This window comes from Gossypium hirsutum, chromosome D02 (genome assembly GCF_007990345.1).
Source record: "Gossypium hirsutum isolate 1008001.06 chromosome D02, Gossypium_hirsutum_v2.1, whole genome shotgun sequence".
Taxonomy (NCBI): domain Eukaryota; kingdom Viridiplantae; phylum Streptophyta; class Magnoliopsida; order Malvales; family Malvaceae; genus Gossypium; species Gossypium hirsutum.
The window spans coordinates 5,559,945-5,577,972 of record NC_053438.1 but is presented as its reverse complement, the minus strand read 5'-3'; the positions used below and the strand labels follow the sequence as shown (position 1 = coordinate 5,577,972).

The window sequence follows — 18,028 nt, the reverse complement described above, 5'->3', positions numbered from 1 at the left end:
TTAATCAAATCAGTCTTATTTCATTTTACAATAATTTTGAGGTTTTGAATTTGAATATGTTTAGGAATATAATATATCTTTGGATTCAAGTGTTAGAAGATTTATAAGTAATTTGAAAATTATATTAAAAAAACTTATTTTGGCTTTAGGTTTTCTATATCTATTCAACTATTCATTTAATATTGAAGATTTATCTAGTATTTAAAAGAGTTCCGACACAAATATTAATTTTGAAAAACATATTTAGACAAAAAATAAATACTTACCGAGTCAACAGTTAGATAAAATATTGTGTCTTGGTCCGATCCGTTTTACTATTTGAGATATAGTCAAAAGAGTTGGTAGAAATCAATAGCTCATTTTATATAAAAATTTAGACAAATTTTGTTTGCGTTAAGACAAAAAAATCGGAACTCAACCTAACTTAATAGTCGACTTAGTTTATTTTTTTGGTATTGAAATTTATTTTTAAAATTTGTTCTCAGTCTCTATACTTAAAAAAGTTAAAAATTAAGTTCTCCAATTGTTTTGATATTTAAAAATTTTAGTCCAATCATTAAAATCGTAAGTAATTTCTATCAAAATTTGTCAATTTGACATGTTGATTAAATGTCTTCATATGATTAACAGAAAATAAACATGTTAAGTTGATAAATTTTAAAAAATAAGAAAATTGAATTTCTAACTTTTGAAGTACATGAACTAAATCTTAAATTTTGTAAAGTTGAGAGATTAATAGCTTATTTTAACCTATTTTCAATTAACATTTTCTTTTTCCCGTTGTTGTCTTATTTTGGCTGGAAAAATTTTCAAACCTAAACCTGGAATAAAATGTATACATAAAGAAAGGGTTTAATTATGAATAATCTTTTTATTTTAATTTGTAAAAATTTAGGGTGGGTTTGAATGGACGGTGTGTTTACCTTTTGTTAATGTAAAAACAGTAGTGATAGTGAGATTAGATACTATTAACCATCGTACTTAATCTAATTGGACACTACTGGTACATTGCAAGTTAAATTGTTTACCAGAAAGTCAATACTTTAACAATTTAGTAGATATGAACCATTCAAGTTAAATTGGACTAATTTATCAATTTTCGTAAAGTAAGAAACTCAATTTTGAGAAAATTAATGAGAAGAAGGAAATTCATAATTAAACCTAAAGAAAGTGACAATTTCCCGCGTTATCAAAACTTTTGCCAAAAGATTTGTTGGTGATGGAAGAAAACTTTGATTGATTGCTAAAGAAGTTGTTTACACTTTGATGACTTTTGATAATTATGAATCCAATTATCCAATTGCTTAATCAATCAATCAAATTAGTCAAAAAGATGATGAGGTTATTCTAATCTTTATCTTTTCTTTAAAAAGATAAACACTAAAAAACAATGCCACCCCCACCATGAAAGTGCCACTCTACGTATGTCATTTCCATCAAAAGCAACCCAGTTGTGTAATACATAAAGTAGTTTTTGTAACCTTCGACCCAATATAATATGATGCATTTATATGAAAAGATTTAAATTCAAGACATACAATTAATATTTGGTATATGAAATTTTGATATTTTTATATATGATTTTTATCATGTGGGTTATATCATGTTTGATATATATTTTAGAAATTTTCCAATGACTAATTATTTCTCACCCATAAAATTTGAGTCCAACCTCAAAGCTATTGGGAAAATCTGGAGAGAAAATGTAAGCATCAACCAACCCCTTTTGCTTGCTGATTTCTCCTAGCAATGTAACTTATCCTGAACAGCTAATGGATGGGCAAATTGTCATGATGAGCACTTTAATTTTTTGAAATTACACTTTGGTTGTCCACTAATTGACCTATTTATTTCACTTACATTTTTCTTTTGGGTGAAAAGATAGAAAATTCAAAAGAAACAAGCTCCTAAAGGGATCCTCAAGCAATCTTAATCTTAGACTTCTGTTATGAAACATCTTGATAGAAGTATCGACAATTATGTTTTCGTAAGGAGAAAATTTTGGGCCCAATCACATCATGTCATTATTACTTTTCTCCAATTAAATTAATTTTGTTAATAAAATATTAATTCAATTTTATAAAAATATTATATTCTTTAAGGATGGCTTTATATTTATTTAATTTAAATTAATAAGAATTGAATTGAAAACAAAAGTAAAAGAAACATCAGAAAATTATTGAGTGTTTTGAGCCCACAACACGATCAATATTATCTTCAGTTAAAATTTTGTTTCCCAACTCTATCGAAAATTTTGTAGGGTTTATAAAATGAGAATGCCTCAAAATGTTTGAAAAGATAAAACTATAAATCTCAAATTATTTATCGAGGACTCAAAAAGTGGTTGCAACAATTGGAAGTAGACTTTTTCTTGAATCAAATTTAAATTCTGAAAAAATTGTACATGAAGATTACTTTTCACTCAAAACCATAAAATGGACGAGAACATTTAAAAAAGAATAATTTATATAGTAAAATGCTCAGCGAAAATGAAACGTCATATTATTAGTAGTCATATGTTTGTTGGAACAAACATTGGATCTTTTCATAGATGTTATCTATTTATGTCCCCAAAATGAAAATCTGTGGGTTTGTCCTTTTGCAGATTGGTGTTGAAAGATCATAAGCTGGTAGCATTGCCATGACTCAGTTCTTTTGTTTCTTTTTGTTGAAGTGGAATTGGAATTTGAAGTGAGAACCCCATCTTCAAGCCTTTCCTTTTGTCACTATTTTATTGTTTACTTGACCTGTTTTTATTAAGGGTGGCCAACCCATGTGGCTAGTTTTTCATCCAACAACCTCTTTCTTTTTTGTTTGATTACTACGAGTTGCGTTTGAAAGAAGGGATAAATAACTAATTGAGGCCTAAATTTGATAAGGGTCTAAGCTTTTTTTGGTCAGGCACTAAATTTGAAAATTGTTTCTACACTGAGGCTTGAATTTCTTTTGTCCAAGTTAACCTTGAAAGCCCTAAAATTCAAGCCCCGTGTAAAAAAATTGTCAAGTTCAAACTCTAATGTGAGAATAATTTCTAAATTCAGTGACTAATTTGGATAAAAAAAGTTTAAGCTCCAACATGGGAACGGTTACTTAGTTCATACCCCAATGTGGGAATAATTGTCAAATTTAGGATCTAACTTAAATAAAAATAATTCGGGCCGAATGTGCAGACCCCAAAATAGTGATTTAACCCTTCAACTTTTGTTATATTATTTTGCTTCATTGAAAAAGATAATTACTACCATTTGGAGTTTTCTATTTAAAAGAAGTCATAATTTAAAAATAGAAAAAGAGATTAATTAAATTTTAGATTTCTTACCCAACTCGAATTAAAATTTTACTAGAAAAATTATTATTAAAAATATTTTTAATAACATGAATCATTTAGATAAAATTCCAAGTACAATCCAAATAGATTTAGGTAAGAGATTTGGAATTGTTGTTCTGCCACCATACCTAACCCAACTTAGCTAATAGAGGATTCAATGTAAAGATTAAAATAGTTTCATATATTTTCTTAATTATTTATATGAATAATATTTTAACGATTCAATCGTTATATTTTATGATATATTTATATAGATTATGTATGTCAAATTTAATGTAAATTTAAATTTCTAATTAATTATTTTATATAAAATAAAATCGAACATTGAATATATATTTATATATAGAGTGTTTTAAATTGATGTAATAGAGGCATTGGATTAGTTTGAGAATTTACGTGCATAATATATATAATTATATTAATAAATTTAACATCAAATCGTTAAAATAATAATCATATAAACAATTACAAAACTATATAAACCTACGTTAATTTTTACATGAATTCCTCTTATTTGACCAAATATTTGTTGGATTTAGAAATTAGACCTAAATGGTGTAACAAATGCACATTTCAAAGTTTTAAACTTGCAAGTGTAACAATTAAACCAACATTCCCATTACCCTACATTTACCTTCTTTAGGATGGAACTCTTTTGATTGGAATTTGTTGGGAAAAAGTTTAAAACATGTAACCTTTGACTTGAAATTAAAGGGGTTAATATTGTATCGGTAGATTTGTTTTGTTTTGGTATGTTTTAGTGTATCGTCTCAGGTTTATTGTTATTTTTTATATTTGAGTTGATTACAGATATTTCTAAACTTTGAAATTTATTTTAATTATGTTTTCAAACTATCTATGTTATACTAATTTGATCCTTCCATTATTAAAATTGTTAATTTAATTGTTAGTGATGACAACGGAGTGGGACCAAGGCTTCAAAGAGTGTCATTGTGTAGTCGATTATATATGCTCTTTTTGATACAATGCTTAAAACTATCCATAGTCTCTCCTCAACTCATAAATAGGAGGATAATGCGTTTCAACGCACTCGAACTCACATCTTCTTGCATTGACAATAATACCGATGCAATCGAGCTAATACTCAACCAATTACTCTACATATTTAAAATTCCCAATTTGCAAAGCAATTTGCCCACTTTGGAAATGCTTTATTCCCCTTGGAGAAGGTATAGGAAATTAATAAACGTTTTATTTTTGGGACCATGTTTTTTTTTTCTCCCCAAACCCTCCCAACTAACAATCTAGCAACATCTAATGCATTCTCTCCTTCACACAAACATTCATACATGAAAGCTTTATGGTGTATGTGTGAAAAGTGTGAAATATCTAAGTCAAACTACTTTCTAAATATGTTGGTTTGGGAGGGTTTGGGTTGCTTCTCTTTTTTGACCAATAAGAAGAAGAAAAAAATTGGGTCAAAACCACTTGATATCTTAGTACTAATGAGGTCTCACCTTTTAGGTGGTGATATCAACCACAATATAAGTGAACCTTCAAATGTAATGAATGCCATTAATGTACATCTCAATTAGTAATATCCTAGTGCTAGCACAAATTTTTTGTCTTGTTTAATATAGAAATTAAATAAAAATGTCCATCTCAATTAGCAAACTCTACATTTGATGTCCATTATCAGATTATGTTTATAGGATTGTTGGATAAGAAAGTTAAATTCAAATAATATTTAAAAAAAAGAAATTTTTTGATACCATATTTGAATTAGATTTCAACAAATCGAGTAAATTTGTTCAAGTTGATTTAATTCAATCTATATTAATTTATCGATTGAATCTTAGTTTAATTGACATTGATATTATTACCAATGTAGGAGGATGTGGGTTCGAATGTGCTGAACCGCTTTATCCTTCTAATCAAGATTTGGGAAGAGATTATGAGTAATTTTATAATGTTATTTATTTATAAATCATAATTATGTTGATTAATTAAAAAAAAGGGTAAAATTAAAAGAGAAATGAATAGCCAATGGCAAAACATTTTCAAAGCTCTCATAGACAACATTCAAATACCACCATCCCTTCTTTTTTCAAACACTCACGCCTCTCTCCTTTCTAATTTTCAACCCAAAAGAAATAAAATGAACTCGAAAGGATTGTCTTCTTCTTTAGGGAAACCCCATTTTTAAAAAATAAGGAGATTTTCAGTTTCAGCTGTTGAGACCCCAAAAGGCAAAGAAGCTCTCAACTTATTCAGCAATGGTAGCAGAAACTTGGATACATAAACTGGGAAGCCAGGTAAGTTCCAATCTTAAACATGCTTTTCTTCTCGACCCTTCTTCCAAGAAAAAGAACACCCAAAACAACCCAACATCCAAAAAGCATGAAACTGTCGGTATCTTGTCTTTTGAAGTTGCCAATGTCATGTCCAAAACTATTCATCTCCACAAATCCCTGTCTGAACCCGAGGTTTCTAAGCTCAAATTCGAGATCTTAAACTCCCAAGGCATTTCCAATTTGATTTCTTCTGATGAGAATTACCTTCTCTCCCTTGTTTTAGCTGAAAAGCTCGATGAGTTAAACAAGGTTGCCAATGTTGTCTCTAGACTAGGCAAAAAATGTAATGAACCTGCTTTAACAGGTTTTGAACATGTTTATGGAGATGTAATTAATGGGGTTATTGATGTTAGAGAGTTAGGATTTTTAGTCAAAGATATGGATGGAATGGTTAAGAAAATGGAAAGCTATGTTAATTCCACTGCTAATTTGTATAATGAAATGGAGGTTTTGAATGAATTAGAACAGGGTTCTAAGAAGTTTCAAGCAAACCCTCATGAGGAAAGTAAGAGAGCTTTTGAGCAAAAATTGATTTGGCAGAAACAAGATGTTAGGCATCTTAAAAATGTTTCACTTTGGAACCAAACATTTGATAAGGTTGTTGAGTTGTTGGTTAGGACTGTTTGTACTGTTTTTGCTAGGATTCTTGTTGTTTTTGGGGAGTCTTCTTTGAGAAAGGATAGTGAATTTGGGAGGGTTAATGGTGGTTTTCGTGATCGAGACGACGTCGTTGTTTCGAGGCATTTGAAACGGGTTCTTAGTAAGAGTAGTAGTGTTGGGAGTGTTCAGCCTGGGAATGTGACGGAGAAACGGGGAGTGACTTTGAAGCATAGGGGGATTGATTCTCGAAAGGGTGAGTTCGGGTTGTTTCGAGTTGAGGATTTCGGTTTTGCTTGTGGGACTAGTCCTGGGAGGTTTTTCACTGATTGCCTTAGTTTGAATTGTTCAGTTTCAAGGTACGGGGACAACGGCAATGATGATGGGAACGTTGGTTGTGATAATCGAAGTAGCCAGATTTCGGGATGTTGTAGTGTTGCAAATGATGGGCCGAAGAGAGAGCGGCAGAATAGCTCCCCTTTTCTTCAGTCCCAATGTAGTGTTCTTTTGAATGAAAACCAGAGAAAATCCAACTTTGGTGTGTTGAATAATGCACAATTTGGTCCTAAAAGTAGGTTAGCAGTATATGCTTCACCCTCCACTGTGGGAGGTTCTGCTCTTGCCTTGCATTACGCGAATGTAGTAATCGTCATTGAGAAGTTGCTGCGGTACCCTCATTTGGTCGGCGAAGAAGCTCGAGACGATCTGTATCAGATGTTGCCAACAAGTCTGAGACTGTCTCTGAGGACTAATCTCAAGTCCTATGTCAAGAACTTGGCGATATACGATGCTCCATTGGCTCACGATTGGAAAGAAACTCTCGACGGGATTTTACATTGGCTTGCCCCAATGGCACATAACATGATCCGATGGCAAAGCGAGCGGAATTTCGAGCAGCAACAAATTGTTACTCGGACGAACGTTCTTCTCCTCCAAACATTATATTTTGCAGATAGGGAAAAGATCGAAGCAGCTATCTGTGAGCTTCTTGTTGGGTTGAATTACATATGCCGTTACGAGCAGCAGCAAAACGCATTGTTGGATTGTGCAAGCAGTTTCGATTTCGAGGACTGCATGGAATGGCAGATGAAATATGGAAATTTGTACATTGATTAATTACGAAGTTCGAATATTACAAATACATGTAGAGATTTGTAGACTATTTTTCTTGACCCTCGTAGTTCAACAAGATGTTAATATCTCAGTTACGCATGGAAAGGCTTTCCCTGTAATCAAAGCTTGAAGTAGATTAATGTATCCACTTTTGAAGGTATGGGAAATCTTTACTTCTTTAGTATATATAATTTGGATTAATTTATAAAAAAATATATTCGTATATGAAGGGTTAATATTTGATGCACTTACAATCTATAATTCTATACGTCTATCTTCCCTAATAGTGCATAGAATTATTTACCCTTAATATATTAAATATAAATCCATATATGTTTCTTTGTAGTTCCTTGCTAGTTTAATGCAATCAATTTATATGGTGTCCCAATATGAAAGTAGCTACTGATGTAGTGGAAGCATGCAAAATGAATAGCATTATTGGTTTTAAGCATTCCTGAAATTTATATATAATATATATATATATATCATCATTACCCTGTACTTGAATGCCTTGATTTCATGAAGATGTTAACTGATAATGAGAAACTGGCATTCATCATGTTTAAGTGCCACCCTTTTATTCCCCTTTTTGATGGGAAGTCATGAGGACATCCACTCATTAGTTTTCTGGCATGAGGGCTTTTTTTATCTACTCATTGCGCCTTTATGTTGCTTCCATGTTCGAGTACTTATGTCTATTCCTCCAAATACATGAAAATCTATTGGATATACCTGTATACGTTGCTTAATTAAAGTCCAAGTAACATAGCATTTGTTTCATCCTTTCAAACTTCAACATGTAATGATTGTTGCTGGGTTGAATTTGTATTGTGAAATCAGGATTTGTCAATGGTGGAAAACAATCCCGATTAAACTTATCTCAACTATCCGTCTGAACTTGAGAGGGTTCGGCCTAAACTTTTTGGCTCTAAAAATAAATTTGAATAAAAATATTCAGCTAATTTAAAATATGAGTTGAGTTTAAGCTCCAATACTGAGGGTTTGAGTTAGACTTAATCATGGGCAGGTCGCCCGCTTAGGTCTAAAAGTTTGCTCAAAAAGTGTAAGAGTTTGGATAAAAATATAGGCTTGAAAAATGAGTTTAGACAAAAAAATAATGTCTGTTTTCTAAACAATGGACCAGGTCTCTGGTAAGATTTTTCTACCCAAGCTTGGCCCAAATCTACCTAATTTTTTTTCTCCTAATTGTTTGTTATTGTTTTGTTGTCATTTTGCTATTATATTACTATTTTTTTTGTAATTATTTGGATATTGTTTAACTTTGTTTTATTGTTAATTTTGCTACTATTTTAGAAGCATTTGTTTGCTAAGCTGCAACTATATTAGTGTTATTTAAATATAAAGATATTTTTTAATATATTTTCAATTTATTGGAAAATATTTATTTTAATGTTTTTAGTATATTTGATATATTATATTTTTTAAATTTGTTTTTATATAAAAAAATTTTGATATTGAACAATCAGGCTCGAGTTTTAGCATTTTTTATCTGTGTTGAGCTTCGGCAAAATTTTAGGCTCATTTTTCGGATTGAGTCACACTCAAACTTAAAAAATAGCTTAAAATTTTACATTGACCCAGCCTAAATTTGACCCGGACCATAATCAGGTCTAGTCCGACTCATGTTTTAAGTTGTTTTTTTTATAAAAAAAAATTGTAATACTTCTGATATTATAGCCTCCCTGCCATCATATGCAGTCAAATGGCCCAAGATTGGTGCTTACCATGTAAATGGGCTACTGGTTTATGGACAAGCGATCACGTGGTATCTTCTGACAATTACTAACTATAATTTATTACAATTTTAACCATTTTTAGTTTGACAATACTTTTGAAAGGTGACGTGAAAAAGTATTTTTGAGAAGTGGTTTTGAAAAGTTTGGTTTAAAATTTAAATGTTTAATATTATTTTAAAAAATACTTTTGAGAAATAAAATGTCCACTTTAGACATGTTATTATTAAGTAACAAATATGCATTTAAATAATATTTAAATTAGTTAATATTATTATATTTTAATAAGAATATAAAAAAATATTATAACTTGTTGTTAATATTTTAATATATGAAATATAAATTTTAAATATTTTTAAGCAATAAATATTAATTATTTATAAAATTTAATTAGAATATATAAATTATATTTTAAATATTTAAATATAATTGTTAAATATTTGTAATTAGTATTTTAAAAAATATTTTTTATTTTTAATTAATGATTTTTACACATTTGTAATTAAACACCAAGAAAAAAAAGGGAGAAAGTACTATGTTATTGGAGGGGTGAAAAAATAATTAAGCACTAAAAGTGCTTTTGGGAGAGGAAAAGCTAAAAAATTTTACTTCTCATTTTTTAAAGTGCTTTTGAAAAACATTTTTGAAAAGTCAAAAATTTCAGAAAAAAACAGCATATTTAGTACAACTTTTCTTCTAAAAGTGTTTTTGGATCTAGAAGTGCTTTTTTTAAGCACTACTAAACAGGCCCATCAATTTAATAAGTTGGATGAATGACATTAGTTATGATGATTAATTTAATTTTGTATGCTGTTAAAATAGGTTAAGTAGATTAGTTATCGGCCAATGTTTACTTTTTTTAATAGTTAAATATATTTATAATATATAATATATAATTTTTTTAAACTAAAATTCAATCTAATTTGTGTTTTATTCTTCACAAAAACATACAAATTTAAAGATAATGAAATAATAAAATATATTATTTTATATTAATATTTATATATTTTAATAATTAAATTTAAATAAAAATATTTTAAAATTTATTTAATTTAAATTTGAGTCAAGCCGACTCAAAAATAAAAGTCCTTGTCCAATCCTAATCCCATGGATAATTCTACTCGACACCTATAAACATCGAGTTTCTTTGAATTTAATGTATTTAATTTTGATTGGTAGGGAGTTTAGCCCTAACAAATACAAAATGGCCTCTAGTAGTTGTGGCTCTGTTATAGGATAACATTGCTTTAGTAGTTGTGGTGTTGAGGAGGAAAACAAGAAGAATGAAGAGGGTGGCTCATACAGTGGTGATTTGCTAAACGCCATTTGAGTGGGAGGTTAAGCAAGGTAGAAGCATAAAGAGAAGAAGTTGAAGAAGAACATCCTCTTTAAGGATAAGGGAGGGGTATTTATATTCAAGGTTGACTACCCCTTGGCATTAGGTCTTGATACATGTCTATGTTGGTCTTGTTGTGGTTAACCTCCTAAGGAACATGATAGCCTTCTTACCCAGGCGACATTAAAACTAATGGATTTGGTGATTCGATTGTGATTAGATTGATGCGGATTTGAAGAAAGCCTACATGGGCTCTTTGTGTAATTTGTGCAAGGAAGAGACTGAACATTTGTCTTTGACAAGATAGTTTAAAATCACTCCATGTGTCGAGCATGCTTGTGTTGGCGATGACCATAGTTGGAAGGGTGCCACCCATGGATAAGATTGTGATTGGAAAGTTAAGGTTGACAAAGCCCATTCTAGCAAGATATGCATAACATGTGGATATGGTAATTTTTATTAATTGGTTATTTAATCTAGTATTTATTTATTGTTAATATTTAATTTTTTATTTTGTTGCACATAGTATTTTGATTGTTTTTGTTTTTGTGCACTTATTAGGTTGAGGAATGATGTCGAAACCATTTTTTTGGTTAACAAAAATTTAGTAGTCGACTTAAAAATGAAAATTGGAGTCGTCACCGATCTTTAATGAGGTGTGATCGGATCACCTTGAAAACGATTTTAGGTCTACGAATTTTGAGAAAATAGGTTAGGGAGTCGGTTACGCACGAGGAAGGGTTAGCACCCTCGTAACGCCCAAAATTGGTACCGAATTGATTGTTTAATGTCTTAGTGTCGAGAATTTAAAACGATTTTAAAATACGAACCTTTGAAAAGAAAATTTGAATGAAATAAATTGGATGATGAGGCTCACTCATTTCAAAGAAATAAATTGTCACACTCAGTAAGTTAGAGTGCAACATTTTAAATCCTCAAAATTAAGTTCATCTTTTGACTTTTAAAACCTATGCATTTTGAGAAGGATATCTGATTATTTGGGTCAAATGAGAAAATCAAAACCCAGTAAGTTAGGGTTCGACTTCACAAAATTCCTAAATATCGAATATTACATTTATTTTCATTTGTTAGAAGAATCCTCGTCTCGAGAAAACAATATGTTATATCTAATGCGTTAGGACACCATGTATTGAATTCCCGAGAATGAGCTTTTTATTTATGTTTTAATTAAAAAGAATATTCGGTCTCTTAGATCCCGAGGAAGATTGGAATCCAGTAAGTTAGGACACAATCTTTTCGGGGATCCCAAATACCGAGTGTTGCGTTATTTTGAAAGCTTTGAATAAAATGATTTCGAAGCTTAAACCATATTGAACGTAACTTTCTAAGCAAATAAAGCGCGATGGAAAGTACAATGCAAAGTGATAGTTCGTAAGCCAAAATATACACTAATGAACACAAATAATCAATCAATACAAATAATTAATACAATGCACATAATAATCTCACATCATATATTATGTTGACATTCAAAGGCTAATGAATTAAAGGTCAATCATAGCACCAAACAAATTAACACATATGAAATTGTACAAATTTTTAAAACAACTTAAGAAATATGAAACAAGCGAAATTATAATTAATGAATTATTTGTATAAGAAAATCTAAAATAAATTATATATATAAAGTTTGAAATAACCCAAGCATATAGTAAAATAGGGTTTAAAGATAGATATATAAAACAATTTAAATAAGTGATGAAAAAAACAAATAAATAGTACGTGAAAATGAGTTTTAAATAGCTAATATAAATCAATTTAAAACAAATAGTATAGGATAATTTTAAAATTAATATATATAAAGCAACTAAAAACAAAATAATATATAAGATAAATTAAAATAAATCATTTACAAAGCAAGTCAAAATAACATATAATGAGTTAAATATAATATATAAAGGAGGAATTTTAAAATAAATCAATTTAAAGATAATCAAATTTTGAAATAATACGTATAAAAGCCATTTAAACTAAATAACATATATGTATGTATATATATATTAGAATAAGTGCTATATACAATAGTTTAAAATATGTAAATAAAATAATGTAAAAATAGGAAATAAAACGATAAAATATATATTAAAAAAATCAAAATAAAGGTTAAGAATTAAATTGAAACCACAGCAAAACATGGGGTACAAATAGTAAATAATGAAAGGAGGCAAGGGACCATATTACAATGCGCGCGAAGAAGCAGGGATCTAAACAGTAGATAGCCCAGTCTTTTCTATGCGCAACGTTTCGAAAAGGACCAAAATAAAACAATACAAAAATTTCAGGGTAAAAATAAAAATAAAAGAAGTTTTAATTGTGAAACCATAAAAGGCGGAGGGACCGAGGTTGAAAAAATCCCATCAGACCCAAAATGCGCGGATCTGATTGCGTCCAGGTCGGGTTCAAGCGTGGGTCAGATCCTAATACGACACCGTTTTGGAGCCATTGAATCTAGCTCCAAACGGTGTCGCTTTGAACACTTATAAATGCCTCTTAAAAACCCTAAAAAGAACCAAAGAATCAGGAGCCATTTCCTTCTACTCTCAGCCGCCTCACAAGCCCGAAATCTCTCTACTATCAACTCCGATTTGGAACGGAGCAAGCAGAGGTTCCGACGACGTGCTCACAGGTAAGATTCCCCTCTTTTCTCTTTTTGTTTCGTGTGTATATGAAAAAGGAGCAAGAACAGAACGAAAAAAGAGAAAAAAAAACTTTAAAAACCCTTCTATTGCTTTTTTGATTCTTTTTGTGTATTGATTGTGCCTAACCGTTTACAATGCATATTTGGCTTTTATATAGCCAGAAAAATGAAAAATACAAAAGAAATCCATATATTTTTTGTTGTTATCATCTGGCTTTTTGTTATTGGCTTTTTCTTTGCTGTTGTTTGTGTGTCTGTTGCAGGTACGACCGTACGGAGGAGCGTGGTGTGGAGGCGCGCGTGTGGGAGGCTATAGTTGCGGCGGCTGGAGTCATTCTGGAAACCCTAAGGGTTTCTAAAAATTATTTTTCTATTTTGAGTTTGTTGTTTGTAAATGGATACTTAAAATTGGCCTACTGTTGTATATATATATTTTATATGGTGGTTTATTGTTTGGGCCGGGAAAATATTGGGCATTACAAATGAAACCTTCAAAATTGACAACATGCACATTATCTAATTCCAAATAAAGAGTAAGGTCGACTAAAAGCATGTCTAGAGGTAGCAATTTTTTAATGTGTATGTAATACTTCAAAATCTAATGCAATTATCGCTGCCTATAGCTTTTGTGGAAAGGTGGACATCAAAGACTCTCAACTTTTACTTTCCTTCTGATGAAGTGACAACCACGTTGAAAAATGTAGCCATAATCCTGATCCTTCCAATTGAAAGCGTTGTCGTCACTAGTGTGACTCAATATGATTGGTGGAATGCTGATGATAGATAAGTTTTGGTAGAGGAACTCACTCTTGTCCCCAAATATAGTTGAGGGTATCGAGCACTTAACAAAGTGGTCGATTGAAATACAAAAGAATTTAACGGTTAGTCACCCTTCTACAAATATGAATGTAAATACAAATATCGTTTACAATACTGATCCCATTTCATCCATTATCTTTTTCACTAATGAAAAGTTAAAAATATATTTATATTTCAATTTTAGAAAGTATACATGCATTTAAGTTTTTATAATGTACCAATTGAGTCTTAACTTTATTGGCATTGACATTGTTACCAATGCAGGGGGAAGTGAATTCGATTGGCATGGACATTGTTATTAAATTGATTTCAAAACAATTTGGATCACATCACTTACTATTACAAATCTAAATTGATTATTAGGCCACAATTACTTGCCTATTTATCTGTTTGGGTAATGCTGGATCATAGTGAAACATGCCTAGCCCAAATACTACAACTGAATAAAGTGCCGGCGGGCGTAAATGAACTTAAAGCCGGAGAAGGCACAAAGCATTACAAGCCCAAATGCTTGGACACAACGTATAGTACCCTTACATTGTACATCTTTTTCGTCATAGCAAATTTTGTTTTATCATTTTAACATTTTCAATTATAATATTTGTTTATTCATTATTCTTACTTAATAATTAATATTTTTTCTACATCAATTAAACATATAAATATATTTATAAATATTATTATATACATAAAATTAATTTAATATCTTTAATAGTTATTTTGTTATCTAACTGTAATTGATATCACTATTACATTTGAATCTAAATATATTTTAAATTTATCCCTACAATGGTCAATTTTATTATTATAATAACTAATCTCATCACGATTACTTTTTTTTTAATCTGTAATCAAATTTACTGCCCATTAAACCTAATTATGAACTCAAATTGAATCTTAACCTTTTTCCTTTCCACATCAACTAAGGGTCCGTTTGTTTACATGTAAAAAATTTTACGAAACATATTTTTTGCATTTTCCTGTGTTTGTTTCATAGAAAATAATTTGGTCAACGGAAAATAAGCCATTTTTCTTGTAAAATGAAAGCGTAAGTCATTTTCCGGAAAAGAGCTCCTCTATAGGTAATTTTATTTTTATTTAAAAATCAACTTAAATCAAGTTTAATATTATTATATTGATAATAAATTTTATTTTTATTTTTACAAATATTTAAATATTAATATAAATTATTATATATTCAAATTTATTAACCATACATATTTAATTATTTATATTTAGTCATATAATAAATTATTAATATATTAATATAAATTATTATTTTAATAAATTATTTAATATTTTAATTTTATTTTAATAATAAATTTTAAAAATAATAATTAAAAATAATATTCTTCACATATTATTGAAAATATTCAATATTAATATTTTAATAATAAATATTTATTGCAATTATAAATATATTAACAATAAATGTTTTGTAGTATAAATGTTAAAATATGTCATAAATCTACGTACTCTTCACAAATTCTCAATTTAGTCTGTATTTTTATTTTCAAGAATTTACTCCCTCTACTTTTAATATTTGAAAATCAAGTCCAACTATTGATATTGTTAAATTTTTTTGTCAAATTTATTGATGTCACATTTTTAAATAAAAAAATACGCCCTTAGTAGTCATGTAATTAAAAATGGTGTTGTAATGAACGTGAATTTAAAAAAATATTTTTAATATATGCAAAAACAATATAAATATAAAATTATAGATATAAAATAAACCCAATTAAACAATAAAAAGATAAGAAAATCTCCAATGTATGTTTGTTTTATTCAAAACAACTTTTGTGAAATATTTTTAAGAAATCTATCAAACAACAGAAAATATTTTACACATAAGAAAATATTAACCTTTTTCAGGAAAATAAATTTGTTTCTAAAAATCATTTTCTGAAAAGTCATTTTCGACCCTAAAATGAAAATGAAGCCCAGAGACAGAAATAATATACCAATAAAAATTGTGCAACTTGCTCAATTGGTCGAACTCTTTTGTCTGTTTAAAAATAGGTATTATTATATGTAAGATGGTTTAGGGCGTGTTTGGTTTTATTTGATTATCATAAATGATGCTGTTTCCCTATCATTCGTCACCACTAATGATGTATTGCACCGGTCTTGGAAGCTTGAGTTTCTTATATGCCGATTTTAAATATATGAATTTTAATTTTATTTGTTATAGAAATGGTAGAATGAAATGTATAAATTCTGTATATAAGTTAATTGAATTTTAATGTATTATATATATTTTTAAAAAATATAAAAATAATTTTGTTAAATTCACAATTTTTTAGAAATTTCAAAATCACTAATAAATATATACCCAATAAATCCATTGATTAGATAAACAATCACGAATGCATATCATTTATATAAGTGAAACTTTTTGAGACAATGTTTAAAATTACTCATAGCTCCTCCCTAACTCATAAATAGGAAGACAATACGCTTCAACGTACTTGAACCAAGATCCTCCAAATCTGAAATAACTAACCCTCTTTTTGCCATCTCTTTCCATACCCTTTTCAATGGAGTTCTTACTTCAGCGATGTCAGTCTTGACTTCTTCCCCTGTACCTTCGTTCAATATATTCACTCCCTTATCATCATGATTGGGCAATGGACCTTCTGCGCTGGGTGAGTCATCAACTTTGACAACCCCCAATTTTATAAGTCCTTCTACAACCTTCTTGAAAGCGGTACAATTTTCTATTGAATGTCCTAAAATTCCCGCATGGTAGTCACATTGAGGTTTCATGTCATACCATTTTGGATACGGGGGTTGTAGAGGACTCAAGTAACGAGGGGCAACAACATGTGTATTAAATAACTTCTGATACAACTCTTAATATGTCATTAGAATGGGAGTGAACTGGGGCTTCTCAGTATTTTGCCTCATTCCCGATTCTTGTTTCAATGAGCCTTATTGATTAGCAACCATATTCCCTAGTTGATTCACCGTAATTGATTCACTGTATGCGTTCACATTGTTTACTTCATCTTTTCTTTTCTTTGAAGCTGACCTTCGATTATTCTCCCCACCATCTATTTTTCCACTTTTAATAGCATGTTCAATCATTTCGCCATTCATGATTATATCCGCGAAACTCTTTGAGGCACTTCCTAACATGTGCGTGATAAACGACACCTTCAATGTGTTGATGAAAAGCATCGTCATTTCTTTTTCCAAAAGTAGTGGCTGAACTTGAACTGCAATCTCTCTCTACCTCTGTGCATATTGTCTAAAACTTTCGTTCGATTTCTTTTCCAAGTTTTGCAAAGTAATTCTGTCAGATATTATTTCAGATACATGACTGTATTGTCTCATAAAAGCCTGCGCCAAATCCCTCCAAGTGTTTATTTTGGCCCGGCTCAACTGGTTATACCATTTAGATGCCGCCCAAATGAGGCTATTCTGAAAACAATGTATTAACAGCTGATCATTGTTAATGTACCCGGTCATTCTCCTACAGAACATTGTAATATGGCCTTCAGGGCAACTGTTCCCACTATATTTCTCAAATTCCGGCATCTTAAACTTGTAAGGAAGTACCAAATCCGGAACCAGACTCAGATCTTTTGCATCTATTCCACGATAACTTTCAATGTTTTCTATCGCCTTAAACTTCTCTTCAATCTATTTTCATTTCTCCTCTAACTGTTTTGGTAATTCTTCCTTTTCTTTATCCTTCTCAGCTACTTCATCGAAGTCCGGGACAGCAAGATTAACTGGGTTTTCACCGGGGTTAGAACCTAATCCAGCTTGGGAGTTCATCGGTATTGGAGTATCTGCTTGAAACCGCTAAGGCCTTTTTGAGACAGAGGATCTACACGGCTGCACCTCAGTCTGAACCTGCGCATGCGGAGGTGTAAAGCCTGGAGGATAGGTGGGTCCAGTCTTGTCTTATTCTTCATCATTGATCATAGGGCCTTTCCCCTTATTTAATCCTTTTAATATTTACGTCAGCTCAGTCATCATATCTTTTTGAGACTCTAGCATCTTTTCTGTCATGTCCTGTTAATTTTTTTCCAATTGTTCCTTCATTTGTATCTGTAACTGATCTTGCATTTCCTTTTGAAGTCGCTCCAACTTTTC

At 30.2% G+C, this 18,028-nt stretch overlaps 1 protein-coding gene and 1 long non-coding RNA gene across 2 annotated transcripts; both read left to right on the top strand.

The window, feature by feature from the left end:
* The first annotated feature begins 5,363 nt into the window (after positions 1 to 5,363).
* LOC121214466 (protein PSK SIMULATOR 1) lies at positions 5,364 to 7,686 on the top strand. Its single transcript, XM_041088154.1, has one exon. It carries the CDS (start codon positions 5,566 to 5,568, stop codon positions 7,354 to 7,356), a length of 1,791 nt encoding a protein of 596 aa, XP_040944088.1. The 5' UTR covers positions 5,364 to 5,565; the 3' UTR covers positions 7,357 to 7,686.
* A 5,087-nt stretch (positions 7,687 to 12,773) lies between these two features.
* LOC107936238 (uncharacterized) lies at positions 12,774 to 13,737 on the top strand. Its single transcript, XR_001694350.2, has 2 exons — positions 12,774 to 13,090; positions 13,366 to 13,737. It is a non-coding gene; the product is annotated as an uncharacterized lncRNA (long non-coding RNA).
* The last annotated feature ends 4,291 nt before the right edge of the window (positions 13,738 to 18,028 follow it).